General features: G+C 48.0%; 1 protein-coding gene across 1 annotated transcript; it reads right to left on the bottom strand.

Annotated features, from left to right (window-relative positions):
• Positions 1 to 16,071: 16,071 nt before the first annotated feature.
• Positions 16,072 to 20,388, bottom strand: LOC128765746 (endothelin receptor type B-like). Its single transcript, XM_053876773.1, has 7 exons — positions 20,014 to 20,388; positions 19,827 to 19,939; positions 18,466 to 18,670; positions 18,230 to 18,370; positions 18,045 to 18,178; positions 17,861 to 17,969; positions 16,072 to 16,203 (listed from the first exon to the last, which is right to left on the bottom strand). Exons 1-7 carry the CDS (start codon positions 20,386 to 20,388, stop codon positions 16,072 to 16,074), a joined length of 1,209 nt encoding a protein of 402 aa, XP_053732748.1.
• Between the last annotated feature and the right edge of the window lie 399 nt (positions 20,389 to 20,787).

Genomic DNA, 20,787 nt, shown 5'->3' with positions numbered 1-20,787 from the left:
ACCCTAACTCTGGAATAAGGGTCAACCCTAACCCTAACCCTAACCCTAACTTTGGAATAAGGGTCAACCCTAACCATAACCCTAACCCTAACCCTAACCCTAACACTGGAATAAGGGTCAACCCTAACCCTAACCCTAACCCTAACCATAACCCTAACTTTGGAATAAGGGTCAACCCTAACCTTAACCCTAACCCTAACTTTGGAATAAGGGTCAACCCTAACCCTAACCCTAACCCTAACCCTAACCCTAGCACTGGAATAAGGGTCAACCCTAACCCTAACCCTAACCCTAACCCTAACTCTGGAATAAGGGTCAACCCTAACCCTAACCCTAACCCTAACCCTAACTCTTGAATAAGGGTCAATCCTAACCCTAACCCTAACCCTAACCCTGGAATAAGGGTCAACCCTAACCCTAACCCTAACTCTAACTTTGGAATAAGGGTCAACCCTAACCCTAACCCTAACCCTAACCCTAACTTTGGAATAAGGGTCAACCCTAACCCTAACCCTAACCCTAACCCTAACCCTAACTTTGGAATAAGGGTCAACCCTAACCCTAACCCTAACCCTAACTCTCGAATAAGGGTCAACCCTAACCCTAACCCTAACCCTAACCCTAACCCTAACTTTGGAATAAGGGTCAACCCTAACCCTAACCCTAACCCTAACTCTGGAATAAGGGTCAACCCTAACCCTAACCCTAACCCTAACACTGGAATAAGGGTCAACCCTAACCCTAACCCTAACCTTAACTCTGGAATAAGGGTCAACCCTAACCCTAACCCTAACCCTAACTCTGGAATAAGGGTCAACCCTAACCCTAACTCTGGAATAAGGGTCAACCCTAACCCTAACCCTAACCCTAACACTGGAATAAGGGTCAACCCTAACCCTAACCCTAACCTTAACTCTGGAATAAGGGTCAACCCTTAACCCTAACCCTAACCCTAACTCTGGAATAAGGGTCAACCCTAACCCTAACCCTAACCCTAACTCTGGAATAAGGGTCAACCCTAACCCTAACCCTAACCCTAACCCTAACCCTAACTTTGGAATAAGGGTCAACCCTAACCCTAACCCTAACCCTAACTCTGGAATAAGGGTCAACCCTAACCCTAACCCTAACCCTAATTTTGGAATAAGGGTCAACCCTAACCCTAACCCTAACCCTAACCCTAACCCTAACTCTGGAATAAGGGTCAACCCTAACCCTAACCCTAACCCTAACCCTAACCCTAAACATGACTCTGGAATAAGTGTTAGGGTTGGACCCTAACCCCTAACTTTTTAGCCTGGAAATTTTTGAGGGGAAAAAAGACTAGTGAAACAGACAAACTTGAGGAAATAAAGACATAAATATATCAGTTTGAAAATCCAAAATGTTTTCCAAAAAAACAATGAAATGAATTATTAGTTTTGTAAAACGATTTTCAATCAGAAATCATATTACAAAACTCGAACATGAAAGAATTCAAAAGAGTGGAGTCGCCCCTCCTTCTCGGCCTCCACGCTGCGGACCATCTTCCTCCTCCTGAATAATCCCATCGCTGCGTGTCCGACCAAGTCCTGCCGCTGAGGTCCGACGAGTGCGTCCTGACTCGGGTGGCCGCGGAGGAGCCGCTGGCCCACAGCGCTTTACTGAGCCAAAGAATCCTGCAGCTCTGCGGGAGTCTTCCCAGCCGCTGGCTCCAGCCTGAGACTCGCCACGGTGGCGTCCTGCGCTGTCAAACATTCATCCTGTGAGTGGTAGAGAAGCCTGTTATTAGCAGGAAACACGTTTCGCGTTCACATGATGCTCACATCTCAGCAGCCGACACTGCAACTCTGACAGAGCTCTGCCATTGTAGTGAAATATGCAGCGGCGCCTCGTATCACTGCTGCTAATTGAATAATTCACCAGATCTGAGACGAGCGGGAGTGAGCACCGAGCGCGGCGTCTTGAGGATGTTGACCCAATACTCTGGCCCCTGGTGGCTGCAGGAACAGATGGGGAGAGAAGAAGGAGGGACTCGCCCCGAGCCAAGATGGAGGAGCGCGGAGAAGCCGTGGGTCCTCAGGACATGTGAGAACCCTCAGCATCACTGATCCAGAGTCTTTGATCCCATATCAAGGGGCCTTTACTGAGCCCTGCAGCGACTGGCGCCGCTACGTTCCTCTGTTTTGACAACAATTTTCATCTCTGCGCCGACACCACGCCAGAGGTGCCACGCTCATCCTCAACAGAGCCAGGAGAATGAACCTGAGCTGTTGAATTTGCCCAGCTGAGAACCCGTGAACCCAAGTGAGCTCCCACTGCTGATTTAAATTCACACTCCTGGAAATAGAATTGGAAGCCTTCAGCGTGTGGCCAAGAGAGAACGTCTTCCACTGGACGGCTCACACAGCTTTTCTCTCTCTCTCAAAAACAGCAGCGGCGCCCAGAGGCCAGGCGCCCTGACCTTTGACACCGTGCTGGACCATCAAGGCGTCCGCTGCTCCCGGTGCCAGCGCCGCACCACTCACTGTCTGAGGCTGTGCCGCTCTCGCCGGCGACTGGCCGTGGCCGGACCAGCACCCAGGATGACCTGCGGGGTCCGCATGCCCTGCCGCCGGTGGCTCGCACCCATGGTGGCGGCGCTGCACTCTCCGAAGCACATGCACCCCTCGACCTGAGGAGACCAGGGTCGCGACCTTGGTAGCTGGAGAAAGCTTGGAATCTGGGCGGTAAACAGTTCTGGTTTGGAAATGAGCAAACAACAATGTTCGACTCTCCTAAAGATACATGAACACAATCTTTTTAATATAAAAAATTCATTGATTTCACTCAATATATTTAGGATTTCTTTTTTATTACTGATAAATTACCTCTAAAAAAAGTAAAGAAAAGCATCAAAAGGAAAAAACAATATGGATCAAATAATTTTTGACTAATGTAGTTTTTATTTGTAATCATAAAAACTAAATGTGTCAATAAAAATACAGTTTGAAAAAAGGAAAATCCATTTTATTTTTTAAAGATCAATTATAATTGAAGAAAAATCTAAATAAAATTTGAAAATAATAAAAAAGTGGGGTTTTTTTATTTAAAAAAAATTGCCGAAATTGTTTAAAACTAAAACATAAACAGATAAATAAATGGAATGTTTTAAAACACTTAGTTCAGTCTATTATGTTACAGAACAATCTACATTAAAAAAAGATTAAGATATATTTTAAGACATTTTAAATTTAAAAACTTTCAACATCTATTTGAAGCTGTAAAATAAACTGTCAATAAACATAAGAAATCAATCTATAAATAAAAAAAAAACATAATAAATAAACCAATGGAAAAGAATTTGAAAAAATAACTTTTGAATCTGAAAAAAATATCATTGATAATTACTTGCTTGTTTTGTTTTTTAACCAATGAAAACCTTTTCACTTTTTCAACACATCAAAACCTTTCACCCTATTTCTGTCTGTACCAACCTGTTTGGGCATGAGAAGTGAGATAAAGCTCTACGTTCAACTTGATAATGGAGATGAGATGAGCAGCATCAGGAGGCCAGACTGAAGCGTGGAGACCAGCCGGCTGTGGAGCCGTCTCCATTTGTCGAGCGAAGTGACTCAGTGTTTATGGCGCTTCATCATCCAGGACGTTCCGCCGTACGTGGTACAGAGGCTCCCTGAGCAGACGTCAATAAACCCTGCTGCCGTCGCCGCTCGTGCGTGGGTCACATGATGTTCCACTGGGGGCCAGTCTGACAGAACTGAAGTGACAGCCACGGTTGCCACAACTTCCATTCACAGCTCCAGAAAGGGTTGGAGGGCAGAGGAATGACATCTGCAGCGGAGTGAACTAATGCGGAGCGAGTGTCACGGTAACGTCCAGAGTTCCTTCAAAAATAATATTAGCAAAAGGGTAGCGAGCGCCTGGCGAGGAGCGCGGCGTCAACACGGAATCAAAGAACGCGCGATGCCGATCTGCGCAGGCAGATGCTAGCTGGCTAAATGATGGAGAGCAGGCGTGTTGATTTCACAGAGGGTGATCCAGCCACATCAGATGACAACAGATGTGAAGCTGCGCCACATCTGCCAATAAAGCGCCATTGAAAGTCAGAAGCCGCGCGTGCGAGCCGCACAAAGAGATGCTTGTCTCCCCGCGCCCAGATTTCTCTGGGCTTCCATGCGGCTGGAGGTGCTTATCACATCTGCGGCGCCGATAAGACGCCGCGCTCGCTTCCGTAGGCGATGTAATATTAATCCCTCTCCCACGTCAGCCAGCGCACTTAAAGCAAGGTGACAAGCGTGACATATCCAGGACCTCCTGATGGCTGGCGCTCGCTCCAAAGTCCCCTCAAGTGATGTACATTTGCAGGGGGAGTCCAATTTTCATCACCGCGCTGTCACTGCCACGGTCATTAAACGGAATCATCCCGCTGCGTCTCACGGCCGCCGCTGGAAAGCCCCTTCCATAATGGAGTTGCACTTGGACTGCAGAGTTGCGGCTCCTGGGCAGCTGGTCGGCGCTCGGGTTAGCCAGCGCAGCCGGGGTCTCGCTGTGGCGCCAGTGCCCCGGCTAGCAAGGACTGGAGTGTCGGAGTGAGGTGAGTCGAAGGAGGGGCTCCGTAACTGATGCCGCTAAGTGGAAGAGCTTATGAACGTGACTCTGGAGAACAGCCATGCTAACGGTGATAGCACCTCCGCTAAGGAGGTCGTGTGACCCTCAGTTAGCATCTAAACCGAACTTGTACTTCAGTGAAACATTGGAGTTGCACTTCGGCTGTCGGTCGCAAACGTCGCGTTGGGATTTTTCCAAACAAACTTGATGGCACTTGGATCCACGCATGAAACGTTGATAGCACCAAGACAATGTTTGACAATCAGCTCTTCTACTTCCTGTTTGAGGCCAAGTGCATCGTGATTGGCTGCACAAAATCAGGGTCTCAGTAAACAGTTGTGCAGCATGGACGATATAGCGAAAAACGTGCGTCAATGAACAAACGTCTCTCCATTTTTGAATGAGTCCGGACCAGGAAGTAGAACAGGCAGACGCTCGGCTAATGACCTGCTTGACAGGTATCGTACTTATGAGATTCATCGAATACTTGAGGGTTTACTTACTCATTTAACAGCTGTGGCGTGTGGGAACTCTGACAACACAACTCTTCAAACTTGATTTGCAAAGGCAGCAAGAGCGACAGTGATCACAAGTCACAATAATCCAGGAGAAATAGGGACACACAGGTGAGAACATGAGAGGATTCTCCAGTGGAGTCGCACCAGAACACGGTGCGAAACAACGGTCAGAAACGCAGACGAGCGAAGGGCTGAGAGGCGGAGCTTGATGATGTCATCCACAAACTGGAGCAGCTTGTTCCACTGACCAGCAGGCGACTGACGTCAGATGAGAGGCCAGGACTTCCACTCCATCCTGAGTGGCTTTGGGATTCATTTCATCCTGAAAAAGAAAGTGGAGAAAAGCCTCACAACTTGTTTGTGCAGTGAAAGAAAAAAAAAAACATTAGAATAAAACATAAATAAATTAAAAAAAAGATAAAGATCCAGTCTTTCTTTCACATTCAAACCTTTTTACAATTGAAGGATTCATTTATTCATAGTCCTAATAAACATAGAATAAAAACTTGTGTCTGGAGAAAAAAAAGAAAACGATTTAGTCATAAAATATATTTTTTGTTTTTTAATATGAAGTTCATTCTCCCAGATTCAAAACAATTTTGTAAAACATCAGTACAATCATCAAATAAAAACATTTTTTATTAAGTTTTCAGTCATTTGTGTTAGTAAAAGCATTAATCCAAAACAAGTTGTGCAATGAACTGAAAATACTTATATTAACCAATAAATATATTTAAAAAAAACTGTGATATTTTATTAAACACTGAATGTAAAATATGTGATCTAAAAACGGAGTCATCTGTAGAAACGAAGCCGTCACATTTACCTTCGGCATGATGTCATCCATGAGAGGGAGGAAGAAAGACTCACAGGTGATAAGAGCGGGTGGATCAAAGGAACAGGGTCAGCCACCTGCTCCTGGCGACAACATCCACCTCTGAATGTCCTTGGACTGAGGCCCTGACCTTGTGATGGACCCCTCACAGAGGGCCGCCCTTGGCTTTGCTCCGCCTCCAGACAAAGCTGTGAACATAAAAGCTAAATTCCCGACAACAACAGCAGGACAATTGAGCTGCAGAGGAAAGTCTCAACAGCAGCACCTTCCCTCACCCGAGGCACTCGCCTCCCAAAACCCTGTTTCCCTTTGCCTTTTTTGTTTGCCTTCCCTCTGGAGCCGAGCTCAGCCGGGGAACAAACAGAGCTCTGTGAGCACCGGCCCATGAGCCCGGCAGCACGCAGGGGAGGGGACCCACCTGTGCTCCTGTACACTCTGCTTACATATGCTCGCGCTCGCGCCCAGCACTCCATGAAGCCATCCGTCACCCGTGGACCTGTGGAAGTGTGAAGTGGCGCTCTCCGGCGCCCCCCCACTCGATCGCAGCGTTGAGACGCGGCTGAAATAAACACTCGTGACAGTCCATTTTGCACCTTAACCAGAACACAGAAAGCCTTTTAGGTGAGCTCATTAGGTTCCCCAGGCAGGAAGCCCGCCTCACACGTGCCGGATCCGAGCGCAGAGCCCGCCCGCCCGCCGCCGCCCGCCGCCGCTGGACCATAATGGCCGTCTTTTCTTTTCTCCTGAACGCGCACAAATAACACGGCTGGCCGAGCGGGCTGTTTGCTAGCAGGCTTAAATGCTTTTTAATCCCATGGTTGAGTGAGCGCTGGCGGCCCGGCCCGACACCGGCTCCGGACTCTCATCTCTGGCGTCCGCCGGGTCCCGACGCACCTCCACCGTGTTAGTATGCGGGGGCCGAAGGACGGCCGCTATTGTGTCACTCTTGTTTAATTCACTAAGTTGAAGCTGTAAATCTGGGCGGCGGACAGTGAGTCACACTCTCAACGTAATGAAACGCTGCTGCAATTCTCCAGGGCGACTCAATTACTCGCTGCAGGACCGCACTTAGCTGCACGCTCGCCTGCTTTCCCCCCAGGAGAACACCTGTAGTGTGGCGGAGCTCTAAATTGGAGGCGGCCGTGGCGACTCGCTGGCTGCTTTCTCTCAGAGAGACTCTGTAAACTGGGGGAGCGGCGGCGCCATGAAGGCGCAGGTTAGCAAGAGGGTGCCGGTCCAGCTCGCTGGCTCGCGCGCGCAGGGCCTTCCTCAGGAACCAGGGTGAACTGGAGACTGGGAGTCAGGGGCAGATCAGAGGGGCCACATCCTGTGTGTCACCAGGGGCCACTATGGTTTACTTCCATAACAAAGCCGTTTGACACCCACTTCAAAGATGTGTTCTCAATCAGACAACAAAAGGGGAAATGGACAATTTATTTGGAAAAAATATTAAAAATGATACATTTTCAATATGAGGAAATTCAACTTTTTTTTAATAAAAACGAATGCAGGAAAATAAATGCAAATCTTTAATATTTTAAAACTGAAATAATGAAATGGCAGTTGTTTTGAATTCACGCTCGAGAAATATGTTTTTGATGTTTTGAATCTGATGGAAAAACTTGAAATCAAATATTAGCAGGAAACCAGAAAACACAACACAAAAAAACATGTGGCTCTTAAAGAAAGAAAGAACGAACGAAAGAAAGAAAAAAATCCAATAAAAATTTTGTAATCCAGCAAAAGGTACATTGGAATCGGGGAAAATAAATGTCCTCAACAGCAAATATAGCGATGAATAAATAAATAAATAAATAAATACATTTTGATTTCATGTTTTGTTTTTTGTATAGATTTTCATATTTTTATTATATATATATATATATATATATATATATTTTTTTTTTGCACTCAGAGGTTTTGAGGTTCACACCTGTTGTTTTAAAAGGAAGCCAAGTTAGACACAAATATGTTTGGCTGTCTAAGGAGGGAACTCTGATTTCCTCCCAAAATAGAGGTCAGTTGCCGAACAATAAAAGCATTTTATTTTATTTTTTTATCTGTAAATAATTGGCTATTATCATCCAACAATATGGAGTAATAAACACAGCTGTTTCAATGAATCAAAAACAAACAGACAAGGCCACATGGGGTGAAAAGACAGTGACCAACTGTTGAGGGCGTCGCTCAGCCTCCACAGCCCTGGACACAAGTGCTGCCTTCCCTGCCTCAGTCCTCCTCTTCCAGTGCTTTTATTCCAAGCACTTTTGTGGCCAAATTCCACTGAACTTATTATGGAATATCGATGCTGGATTCAGTCTTCCTCGTGACCGATTCATTTCTACCAGGGAAACTGGAACTTCTCATGATGCCAACGCCGGCCGACTGGGGACACAGAGGAAGATCATGATGCATTGGAAGAGGAATGGAAGAGTGGATGTTTGCTGTGATGTGGGAGGGCAATAACCTGCTTCTCCCATCAAATATATGAATTCAAGGTGAGGAATAAACCGTGCCACAAATAGCACTGCATCTGTGGAGATGGGATGATGGAGGCTCAGAGAAGTCAGTGATGGTGTGAAGCAGTGGGAGTCACTGGCACTGGTGCAGCAGCAGGTGACTTGTTCTCCACCCTCACCCCACCACGACAAATCCCTTTGACACCCACTTCAAAAATTGGTTTTAAATCAGACAACGCAAGGGGAAATGGACATTTTTTTTGGAAAAAAAAATGTAAATTTAAAAAGGGGAGCAAACTAAACTTTTTTTTATTATTATTTGTTTTTTTTTAAATAAAAACAAATTGCCTCAATACAGGAAAATAAATGCAAATCTTTGAATAAAACTGAAATAATGAAGTCAGCCTGAAGAAGGAATCAAACCAAAGTCCCTCGCCCAGGAGGGGAGGAGGTACCCGGAGTAGTTTCACTCCAGAAACAAGTGGCTGGTGTCTTCCACCCCCACGTTGTTAGTTCATCGAGCTGCACTCTGCAGCAGGGAGGCGCTTCAGTGGACTGAGAGCAGAAGGTGGAGGTGTTTTAAATAAGCAATGTCTCCAGTGGTTCCTGGCCCAGGGGCCCACTGACTGGTTTCAGCCTGTCAACCTTTTCACCGAGTCCTTTTCTTGTGATGGAATGATTGGATCACGCTCGGAGTGAGGAGAGTCCCTCGGAGCACGGACCGAGATGAGAGCCACGCTTCCTGGTCGTCACCGCTGACCTTCATGACCCCGGGTCCTCTCACTCTCTGGACAGTTCTGAATGAAAGAAGGAATATTCAGAGAGAAAACACACGACTCACACTGTCCCTGCAAACAAACTCTGCTTGGCTTGGAGTCAGGTGAAGCAGGTGGAGTCTTGTATGTGTGTGTTTAAGCTCCAGTTGTCGGGGAAACACCTCCTTGTGGGGACCATTTTGGCTGGTCCCCATAAGGTTCAGCCTCAAACTGAGGATGGAGACTCTAAAATAACTGGGTGAGTCGAGCTGGGTTCCAGTTTGGTTCAGAGCCCTGGTGAGCCCTGAGTTTTGGGGGAGAGGCTGGGGTGATGGAGAGGTCCCCACAAAGATGGTGTGACAAACCTGCGTGTGTTCTATTCACTCACTCAGAATGTAAAATATTTTACAAATTTAAATAAATTCTTTAATACATTTTCATATCTCCTTATGCAGCTCCTCGTGTGAATTTCAGAATAGTCTCCATTTTTTATTTCCATGTAACCACATGTACTTTCATGTCAGTCAATCTCTTCACCTCCAGATGTATGAAACTATACATTTAATGACATAAAGACTGATGCAGCGCAAGTGTCAAACTACAGGTGGTTCTGTGAATGTGCACTCATTTGGTATGAAGTGATTTATTACATCACATGGATTTATTTCCACCTGTTTATTTAAACCCAACAACATAAACAGACTCAAGCACCACAGTAGACACAGACCTGGTTCTGGGCCAAAGGGGTGCTCACTCCTGCTCCTGTTGATTCTGTGTGAACGTTTCCCACACAGTAATGATCATGTATCAGAAGCAGTACATTGAGCAGGTCAAATGTTTTAGAGGAGCTGGAAATGTGGATTGATTCAATATATATCAGATAAAAACATGCAATTTCTAAATCTAGACTATAAGTAAAAAAAACATTATAATAAGTATATAATAAAAAAAAAACCTTTACGCGATTTAACCACGTACGCAGTTGGTAAAACACGCTCAACTTCCGGTTCCAGCTGGGGACTTTCCGGCCGACCAGATCAGGCGGGGACAGCGACGTCCCCCGGCAGCAGAACGGACTTGAGCGCGACTGTAGAGCCGCTCCACCGCCAGGCGCCGTGAGAGGGAAAGTTGTCCAAAGAAGCGGCGACGAAGTTTATGACAGGGAAAAAAAAGTGGATGTGTTTTTAATCCTGGGCTGCCTGCACAACAATGAGGAAGCCTGAGCGCTGGGATGCGGCGCCCCGGGGGCCGGCGCCGCACTTAAGGCTTCCAACAGCCTCATTATCTCCCTCAGCTCACATCAGATCCCGGCAGCAGTTTGTCACCGGCAGGGTCCGGGCTGCCACTGGGCATCAGACCAATCCTGCTGCAACACCACTGTACATAATTGCCATATGGACGGCGTTTGGCGGCAGACTGGAGACTAAAGAGCCCTGCGGGCAGATTCCCCAGATAACTCCATGAATATTTTATCTCATTTCCATCTCATTTGCACCGCATTATTATACAGAACGCAACATTTTAATTAATTGATAGAAGGGATCAAACACAGGTTTACACTTTGATTCTGGGCGACTTGTTATTTTGCTCATTTGCATGACTTTTTCCCGGCGCCAGGCGCCTTCCTCCTTTAGTCCCCCAGTTTTCCCGCGAACGGAGCCGCGATACAGTGAATCACTGTCGGCGCCGGTGTCATGGTTACGGGAGTCCTTCTACCTGCCACGCCACTGATGAATTCATTTCACAAGCTTTAATTAAACCCGCAGTCTGGGGAGTCTGGCCGCCACCGCGGGGAGCTCACGCCGCTGACGTCACCACGGCGCTGGGACGTCCTCAATGTCATCTTGTCGTGAGCCGTCGCTCCGACAGTTGTTGCTGCTCCCCTGCGTTGGCATTCACAAGCCAGGCTGAGGAGCTTGACGGCGCGCGAGACAAATTAGCATCTGACAGAAGCGCTGCGCCGCGCGCTCGCCAAGGTCAGACAAGGTCACGTCGGCCGCAACGAAACGCCGGAACTCAAAACCAACCAACTTTCATGCTGAAAACAGTTTCCGCTCAACAGTACAACATGGACGACGACCGACCAACCAACAGAGCATCAGCTGAGAGCACGCTCCCTGTGCACTCTGGTTTCCTCCCACCGTGCAACACCTTGAAGCTGTGTCTCCAGTCGTCGCAATAGCTAGCATGAGTGGTTGTTCTTCTCTCGCTAGGAAATGGATGAGAATGAATGAATGAATTTGAACCCACCAACTGGTTCAACAAACGCTCGTTCAAAGTCAAAGTTCTTTTCAAAATGTCAGCATAAATATAGTGTGAATCAATCGAAGGACGGAGTAGAGATCGCAGTACTGCTACTACTACTACAACCCTCCCTGCACCCAGATATCCCTGTTCAAAGCATCAAAGTCACCTGACAATAGAGCCGCAGAAGCCCGAGCCTTGTGGAAACATGACGTTACCGAGAACAGCTGTTGGACGGCTGATCATCGTAATTGTGCCGAAAACAGAAGCGGAAATGAATCTGAGAGAAGACGCCACTCAGTGATCGGCAGGGGAGTCAGCCATGACGGCAAAAACGGAAACTCTGGTGAAAATCATTCGCAATGTTTCAAGAAAATTCCATCAGATTCAGTCAGCAATGAAGGAAGAAATGCGAAAACAAGCAGAGAATAAGGGGGTAAAGAGGGCAGCCTCAAAGATCTCTACGGCCGGGTATGAGGAGGGCGTGGCTAAGGACATCAGTGCCAGAAGACATGGAAGCTGGCTCCTCACAGAGGAGCTCATCTGGGAGAAGGACGGATACAAAGAGGATTTTGTGATGGACTCGGCTCAGAGGATCGGATGGCTGCGCGGCATGAGCGCCAGGTCACGCCCAGTCTTGGTGAAATTCCAGCAGGAAGTGATGCAGTCCAAGGTTCTCAAGGCCGCATGGTGGGCCAGAAACTTCACGGTAAACATTCAGACCACGATAACGTTCGACCACCATTATTCACAGAAGGTTTATGAGGACAGGAAGAAGCAAAGAAGCTTCTGGAAATGAAGGCAGAGACTGCGAAGCTGAGAGATCAGTTCCAAGATGGCTGTGTGGTGCACTACTAAAACCTGAGGAGCCATCATCAAAGGACGCTAGGAATGAGGAGTGACACCCTCAGCTTCCTTGTGAGGTCCTCCACCTCTGCTCCAGCAGCGCTGACCCAAAGCCATGAGGTCATCATGGGAGGCCACAGCCGAAACTGAGGGGGGTCCAACTGAAGGGTCAAAGTTGTGAGTGGAGCTCGCGCTTGAACAGAGTTCATCAGAGCAACGCAGCTTCACCACGGAAACACCAGGAACAAGTGCCTCTCCGCTGCCGCTGTGGAGATGGGAACATCAGTGAGCTCAGCAGTGAGCCTCCCTCATAACCGACGTGCGGGCGGAGAATTAGACAACAGACACAAATCTGACCTGTCAGTCACTGCAGATGAAATGTACAAATGCAGTACAGTGTAATGACTGTGTCGCTGCTGTCATTAACAGCACTCACCAGAGAAGACAATGCCTTCTGTTGTCGCCGCGTCTGACGGAGCCGTGAGGAAGGAGACTTGAAGACTATAATCATGGCTCGGCTGAACAGCCATCACCAGACTTTTAACTGAAGTGCACATGCTCGCGCGGCCCTTCTTGGCCCCGCCCCCAACTCTGGTCCACACCGCTCTAAAATCGCTACCTCGATACCCAAGAATACACTTGGTACTTGAGACCACAACAGACAAGTATTTAAACAGGCATTAAAATGGAAAAACAGAAACACAGATCAGATGAATAAATACATAATAATAATGATGTAATTAAAAATACTGAGAAAACAAATCAATTAAACACATGAGAATGATGTTTTATCTCCTAGTCCTAATAAATGCTAAATAAATAAACCGAATCTGAGGCACTTAACCCTCACAGCTTTGTTTTCAAAGCTTCAGGAGAATATTTTCATGCTTTTTCTAATAACACTCAGTTGCCTGTAGCTTATCTGCCAGTTGTTAGCCGCAACTAACGGCTAATAATAAAACAACCAACATTCATTGAGCAGCAAGCTAAATGCAGCTAGCGCGTTAGCCACAGCTAATAATGTCACACTGATGCAGCTACTAACATCATTTATCTGTTCAACAAAGGAAGGAACAAAGGAACTTTAACTAACATGTTAGCGTCCACTGTGGCGGTGTGTGCTGCAGTGGGCTCCGGCGCCTCCGTATCAATACCGCGGCACTTTAGCATCATGCCCGGATACAGTGTTTGTTAAGGTATTATAGACATCCTTACCTCCAAGTCGTGTTTTCAGCGTGAGTTAAACGAAGAGTCTGCTCTTCACCAGGGTTAGCTGAATCTAGCTAGCTGCAGGCTAGCGTCACAGTCACCCAGCCTCAGTCACTTTCCCCTCTCTTCCAGGAAAACCAAACCTCCTGCCCCCTCCATCTCTGGATGTTTTGAGTCAATATTTAGATGTGAAACGTGCACTAAATGACGCGCCTCAAACACAGCATCAGCACTTCCATTTTGCCGCTGCACAACCTCACAATCAGCGAAACATCACAAGCAGCGACAGGCGCCGACCAAAATTTCCTGAGCGGTGGAGAATCGGGCTGTTTAGCGGGTGGGGATGAAGTTTTAATGGGAACCCCGGCGCTCGGCGGCGAGACAGTTTTGCCGACTGACACGGTATGAAGTGGAGGAGCAGCCTTCTATTTGTGCTTGTCCTGTGACAGGAGGACCTATCAGGTGCTCATCTCACCCCCCACCCCCATCCCTCGCTCCTCCTGACCTCATTCTGTCATCTTCATTTTCCCGCTTCCTCACTCTCAGGTCTTTTATAAAGTGTCTCCATGCATTACACATTTAACAATGCATTAAAAATAGGCCACCATCAATCAGTCTTCCAGTCAGAAAGAATCGACTGGCGGCGGCGTTTGATACATTTCCCAGCTGAAACACGGCGAAGTCTTCACGTGCGACGGGAGCACGCGCTCTCCATCTGTGATCACGACACCCGTGAACCCCCACACGCCGCCGTAATAATGGCACATTTACCTAAAATCCCGCAGCGACGGCTTCCCAGAAGCGTCTAAATATACGTGGGGAGCCGTGACAAGATTACTGCTGATGGCTGCCAGGTTAGCGTCAGGCCCAAAAGGCGGATTTGAGAAGCGTGATGCATGATACAGGATAGACACTCTGGAAAATCTGATGTAATGGCTGGGAATGAGTCAAGCCCCCAGGGCAGGAGTCTGACTCCAGGTTGCTCACGCCAAAGCAGATGTTTGACATGTGACGGCATTCTGAGAGACAGCGCCGCGTGTTGTTCGCCAGGTATTGTCCTGCCGCGGAGGCACGTCACCGTAATTACACTTTCTGTCCGTACATGTGTGTTTTGACTCCGGAGTCGATCAGGAATGCACGTGCTCAAACATGTGCCCGCGGAAACAATGAGCCATTTGTCGCACAAACATGAGGCTTTGCTCAGAGAAGACTGGCATGCCTTACTTTTGTTTTTTTGAACCAGAAAATAAGACTTTTTTTTCGCCACACATTCGCTCGTATGGCGAGAAAAGCTGAGGAGGCCAATCCGTGCAGATGTTTACTTCCTGTTTTGCGGTACTAAAATCAGTGACGTAAAGTAAACAAAACAAAGAAGTCTGCTGTGTTTACAAAGATTACAACGTAGTACTACAAGCACTTCATGAATAGAAATGGGATGAAATGATGTGGGCGGGACAAGCGGCAAAGTTCTCAACCGGCACTGAAATGTGGACGAAAACGCAGAAATGACATTGGGTCTCATTTTCAACGAGGATCACATGACCATCGCTCGGTAGCGAACGGGGAAAGTGACAGGAAAACACATGAGTACAAGTGATCCCGCGCCGCTCAGCTCCCTCCGTATCCATCCGTTCACACGTCAGATGATGGAGCAGACCGTGACTTCACTTCCTTCATCTGAGCTTCTCCAGTTCCAGGCTTTGTTCCAGGTGATAATGGGCCGACAGCGCACTCGTGTCGAGCGTTTCTGTTTTAATTAACAGCAGAAAAATATTGCCTTTTGTGGGCGACGGAAAACAGGCGAAAGGCATTTTCTGTTTCTCTGTCATATTTGAGTTTTCTTCCTTAATTGTTTACCTACAGTTGTCAGAGTGAGCGGTGGGTTGTGTGCGAGGGCATCACAGCAAACAGCAGTCGTTCATTTCAAGTTCTTTTCCTGATCTGACGGAGCACAACAGCTTTACAAGCGGCTTGTTTCTCTGCTTGTGTGGGCGAGTCAGACCTTAATACCAGACCATATAGGCAGGTGGGCACCTCGATATTAGACTATTAGGCTTCAGTCACCAGCTACTGAGGTGAACATCACCTCAGAATATTCAAACAAAAACGTCATCTGTTCCCCGCGTTGTTTTCTGCTCATTTCTTAGTCGAAAGTCCAAACTAGAGCCAACGTCATGGCTGGAACCGACACGTTTAATGAATGAAAATAGCAGTTTACGTGAGCTAGCATGAGCTAGCGTGCTACGTTCGCGACGCTAATTTGCATAGAGTGGCGTCCCGTGTTGACAGGGAAAGATTCCCCACCTTTACAGTTGAGGGCACTTCAAACCAAGTGGAAGGTTTAAGGGCAAAAATGGGGCAGAGCCAGAGTTGACCGCAGACCACAGTTGGAAGCTGGAGACTCAAGTAAGTACCAGTCTTGGATGAACATAATGATGAAATCAGATTTTCTTTTAATGAGGAAGGACCCGCGGAGTCAGGGCGAGGCGACAGAGAGGAAGCCAACAAACACTCTGATGACAGCGGCTGGGCTTGGAGCAGCCAGCGCAGATGTTCACTCACGTCTGAGGGCAGTTCAATGAAGTATTGATCGAGAGATGAGAAGGTGGCCGGCCAGGTCAGCACGGCCAGCTCTGCCCCGCCGGCTGCGGGACTTTGCTGCTGGGCTCGGAGGGGTGTTCCTGCGGCACACGCTTGGAGGCCGCGGCGACTTTGTCTGCAGCCGCAGGACAGCGACCGCACAGAGACGCCTGCAAACGGTGGAGACGAGTGAACGCAGGCACATCTGGAGCGTGAGAACTGAAAACACTTGACTGTGGTGGAGGACGAAACCTATCGCCATTTTCTCCTCATCCATCACTGTCTCCTCCGCCGTGTCTTTTGATTGATCACTCACTCATTCTTACAGGAGCGTCCACCGTTGCAGTGCATCATGGGACGTACAACAGGAGGAGGAGGAGTATCAGGAGTAGAACTTTATTAAGTGACTGAAGTAACAGTCGTCATTCGGGACGGCAATACTTGCGTTAGTAGTAAGGCTTGCACAGTTCTGTTGCGGGTACTTGCAGTCACAGTATTAGTGGTACCACTGGTGATGCAAGAGTAGCGGCAGCACCTGAAGTAGCCAAAACTCTACGGAGTGATTGCACTAGGAGTTGGACTTGTAGCGTGTGCAGCAGGCATTGTACTAATAACCTCACTTTGTAATAAACGAAATGTATAAATCGATAGATATTCATTATCCATCTACATATATATGTTTATTTATATAATTTATTGTGTATTATCTATGTACTTGTAACTACATATGTTTTATTTATTTTTTATTTTGTCACGATATTTGAATATATATTATAGGTATTTATATATTTTTCTTGTGTTGTCTAACAGCTCGGCACTTCACTGTTTTGTAGACATCTTTGATGTTTGTTTTGTATCTTTAATGTCTTTGGTTTGAGTCAGTGTCTTTGTTGTCATTGGCTGATGTGACATTGAATTTCCCCATTGTGGTGCTAATAATATAATATAATATAATATAATGTAATGTAATGTAATGTAATGTAATATAATGTAATATAATATAATATTAGTCAATTAGTTAATATTAGTCAAAGAGATAGTTGTAGTAGAGGTAGAGGTTTTAGTGGTAGTAGTACGACCCATAGTTGTAATAGCAGCAAAAGTAGTAGTAGCAATTGTAGTAGCATAAGTAGTCGAAGTAGTCGAAGCAAAAGCAAAAGGTAGCAGCAGAAGTTGCAGTTACAGTAGCAGCCATCGTGGTGGTGGTGGTGGTGGCAGCAGTAATGAGAGCAGTAGAATCCTGTAGTAGAGTCCACGGCCCATCTGACCCGGTGTCGTCCGGCAGCCTCAGCCCCCCTCGCAGCGTCCAGCAGTTGTTTGGCCCCCACACTCGCCGCCGTATATTGGTGACGCAGGCGAGCAATGAGGCGTGGCGTCTCCACTCCACCCATTAGCGCTAATGGTCCCTCAACTCTGCCGAATGAAATGACATTTCACCCGTCCCAGGAAAGACCCCATCGAAGACCGTGCTCCTCTTGTGCCGGCAATTCAATAAGGGCTCAGAAAATAAGTATTTTCCGCCTGCCTTGAAGGGCCCCGTCTCATAAGACGCAGTGTCTGGTCCCATGCCAAGCGTTTCCCTCCCGCGCTCTCCATCTCTCCCTGGATGTTTTTCCCGACCATTTGCACTTATTACACCCTTGGGTCTTCGCTCTCTGCAGCCCATTTTACAGACATGACTCCATTTGTCCACGATGACACATGATACACTCACTCGACAGGGATCACAGAGTTTCTGACCCCCACCAGATGTCGGCTGGAATTGAAATGCGCCGCGCAGCGCGGAGAGGAAAACAATGAGGGTGCGGCGGCGGCGGCCGGCCTTACCTTGAAACAGCCCTTAAATCTGTTGCTGACCACGTACAAGGCGATGGGGTTGATGCAGGAGTTGAGGGAGGCCATGTTGATGCCAAAGTAGTCCAGCAGCAGGAAGATGCTGGCGGACAAAGAGCAGTTCAGCACGTGGGCGGGAGAAGAGAGGAACGAAGGAGGAGAGGGAAAAGGGTTTCACCTCAAGAGGTGGCAGCGATTGCGGTCCTCCTGGTCGTAGATGGTGGACTTGAGGATGCGGCTGAGGTAGAGGGGGAACCAGCAGATGGCGAAGACCAGCACCAGGCAGAAGACGGTTTTGGCCACTTCCTTCCTCTGAGAGTGAATGAGTGAATAATTGAGGACGATGACGGAGGAGTGACCGACCTGCTTGGTGCGCTCGCTCAGAGTGCTCTCGCCGCTCCTCAGCATTTCCCTGGTCATCAGAGTGTAGAAGACTGCGGTCCACGCCAGCGGCATGCAGAAGTAGAAGCCAAAGAGCCACCAGTCCTTCACAGACTTGTAAAGCTGGTGGTGAGAGGTGAGGGAAGCGCCGCGTCAGTCCCTTCACTGCACGGGGCTTCGCACTCAAGGGCCGTTGTTATGGGGCCTTTGTGACCCACCTGCATGAAACCTGAGCGCTGATTCGGGTGCAGGAGGCAGATCCTCAAGTCCTGGTCTTTGTACTTCAGACTGACCAAATCAAAGCCGACAATTTCAGGCGCCGCCAGCAGGATGGAGATCCCCCAAATGAGAGCGATCTCGAGCGCCGTCCACGCGGAGACGCCCATGCCTTTGACTCGTCTCCAAGACACGATGGCACGGTACCTGGGGGATCAACGGGAGGACGTTACCACGCTGAGAACATCTGCAGGCTGCCGCACCACACAGCCAGCTCCAGATGAAACCGCTCAACGCCTCGCCTTCAAACCCACCTGTGCTCAGCTAATTCAGCCGAGCCCTGAAAGCACCAGACACTGAGCCCCGAAATAAACAGCGTTGTAATGGCTTGTCTTTATAGCTATTCATGCACGCCAAAGTACAAGTACTACCAGAGCAAGAGCACATTTCATTATGTTAGAAGCACTGCCAGTCATTGAAGCGCTGATAGAAGTGGAGGTTGCAGTAGCAGTACATTAAGAAGTCAGGATTGTTTTGTCGGTTTGTAAGTATTGAGTGGTAAATACAATACTATCTCAATTGTTAGTTCACAAGTACTAGCTGTGGTATTGATTTGAGTATTTGTAGTACCTGAAGTACTAGTTTCAGTTACCAAAGTAGCGTACCTTATTTGTAGTATTGGTAGTAAGGTAGATAGTATTGCAGTAGGAATTTCAGTCATAGTAGTTGGACCTGTATTTGTAGTATTTTGTAGTTATTAGTAGTAGTGGCTGTTTGCAGTATCGTCTGTCGTACACACAGTATGTGAAAAAGTAGTAGATGTTTTAGTTGCATTACTGAGAAAAGTAATAATGTAGAAGTAGTAATAGTAATCACAGGAACAATAGTAGCTGTAGTATCAGTGTCATGAGCCAAAGCAGTAGTAGTAGCATTACTGATGGCACTCATCACAGCTGTGGTGGGGGTAGAAATACAGGTACGTCATTGTACCATATGCTGAAGCTATAGTCATAGTTACACCTGCAGAAGTAGTACTGGTGATAAGTTGTCAAACGATTGTTATGATAATTGTTTTTCTTTGTTTGTTTTATGAGTAGTACCAGTTGTAACAAAAGTACTGGAGCTAGGAGTACGTGTGCATTTAGCCTACGGTGCATGTGCAAGTAATATTGTAGTAGTAGTATTTGCAAAGAATGATCATAGCCATAGTCACGGTACAAGCAGTAGTCGTAGTTGTAGTTTTAGAAGTAGCGGTTGCAAAGTTGACAGCAACGTCATGAAGAGTGGTGGCAGCAGTAGTCGTCTAGTACTTGTGTAGTAGAGGCAGCAGTATGAGTCGTGAGTACTGAGGTGCCAGTCGTACCTGTCCACACTCAGAGCGCACAGGCTCAGCACAGTGATCCCCACCGAGGTCTTCTGGACGAAGGGCACCAGTTTGCACAGCACCAGGCCGAAGGGCCAGTCTTCTGCCATCAGCTGCGGCGGACACAGGGTTTCAGCGCCGTCAGGCTGGAGCTCAACATGCCGCCCGGCCGCGGCGCTGCTCTCACCCGGTACGTGTTGATGGGCAGGTCTATCACGATGTGGATCAGGTCCCCGCAGGCCAGGCTGGCGATGAGGATGTTGGGCCCACTTCTCATGCTCTTGTTGGCGTAGATGATCCGCAGCAGGACCGAGTTCCCCACCATCCCCACTCCGAACACCACCACTGAAACAAAGGTGTTGACGTATTTGAAGGCGGCTCGGATCCCGGCCGGCTGGGAGCACATCGGGGGGGGCGGAGGAATCGAGCTGTTGGGTTTGTGCTTTGCCAGGATGGGGAGCGCGGGGCCCTGGATCCCAGAGGCCGGGGCTGAATGCTGAGCGCCGGCCTCTCCGCCCACCAGCAGGATCCCCGAGCACAGAAGCAGAACCTGGGTCCACATCATGGGCGTCTTGTTTCTGGAGGGGAAAACGATAAGCAGGTCGGGCGCGGGAGGAACCCAGCGTGCTGATCAAACAAATGGCATGAATTATTCCGGCTCACCTTCAGATGTCGGCGCTCACTGTGGAAGGCGGCGGCGTGCAGCGGCTGTAGCGCTGCAGAGAGAGGGAGCTGGCTTTTATAGACACAGGTGCTGTCAGCGTTACTCATCAATCTGTCACCAGCCGCTGTAATTTTCTGCCCTGATGGATCACCTCCATGAAAGCAAGGATCTGAGCCCTGCTGTCGGCTGCACAACTCTGAGGTCATTTTATTGGCAGCCGCAAAGACAACATCTTGGTGCTTGGCCCTGTTGCTCATCTGAAGGATTCTCCTCAAATTCTGCACTTTGTGTTGTCGG

This window comes from Synchiropus splendidus, chromosome 10 (assembly GCF_027744825.2).
Source record: "Synchiropus splendidus isolate RoL2022-P1 chromosome 10, RoL_Sspl_1.0, whole genome shotgun sequence".
Lineage (NCBI taxonomy): Eukaryota > Metazoa > Chordata > Actinopteri > Syngnathiformes > Callionymidae > Synchiropus > Synchiropus splendidus.
Note: the sequence above shows the minus strand (reverse complement) of the source record. Positions and strands in the feature narration are given on the sequence as shown.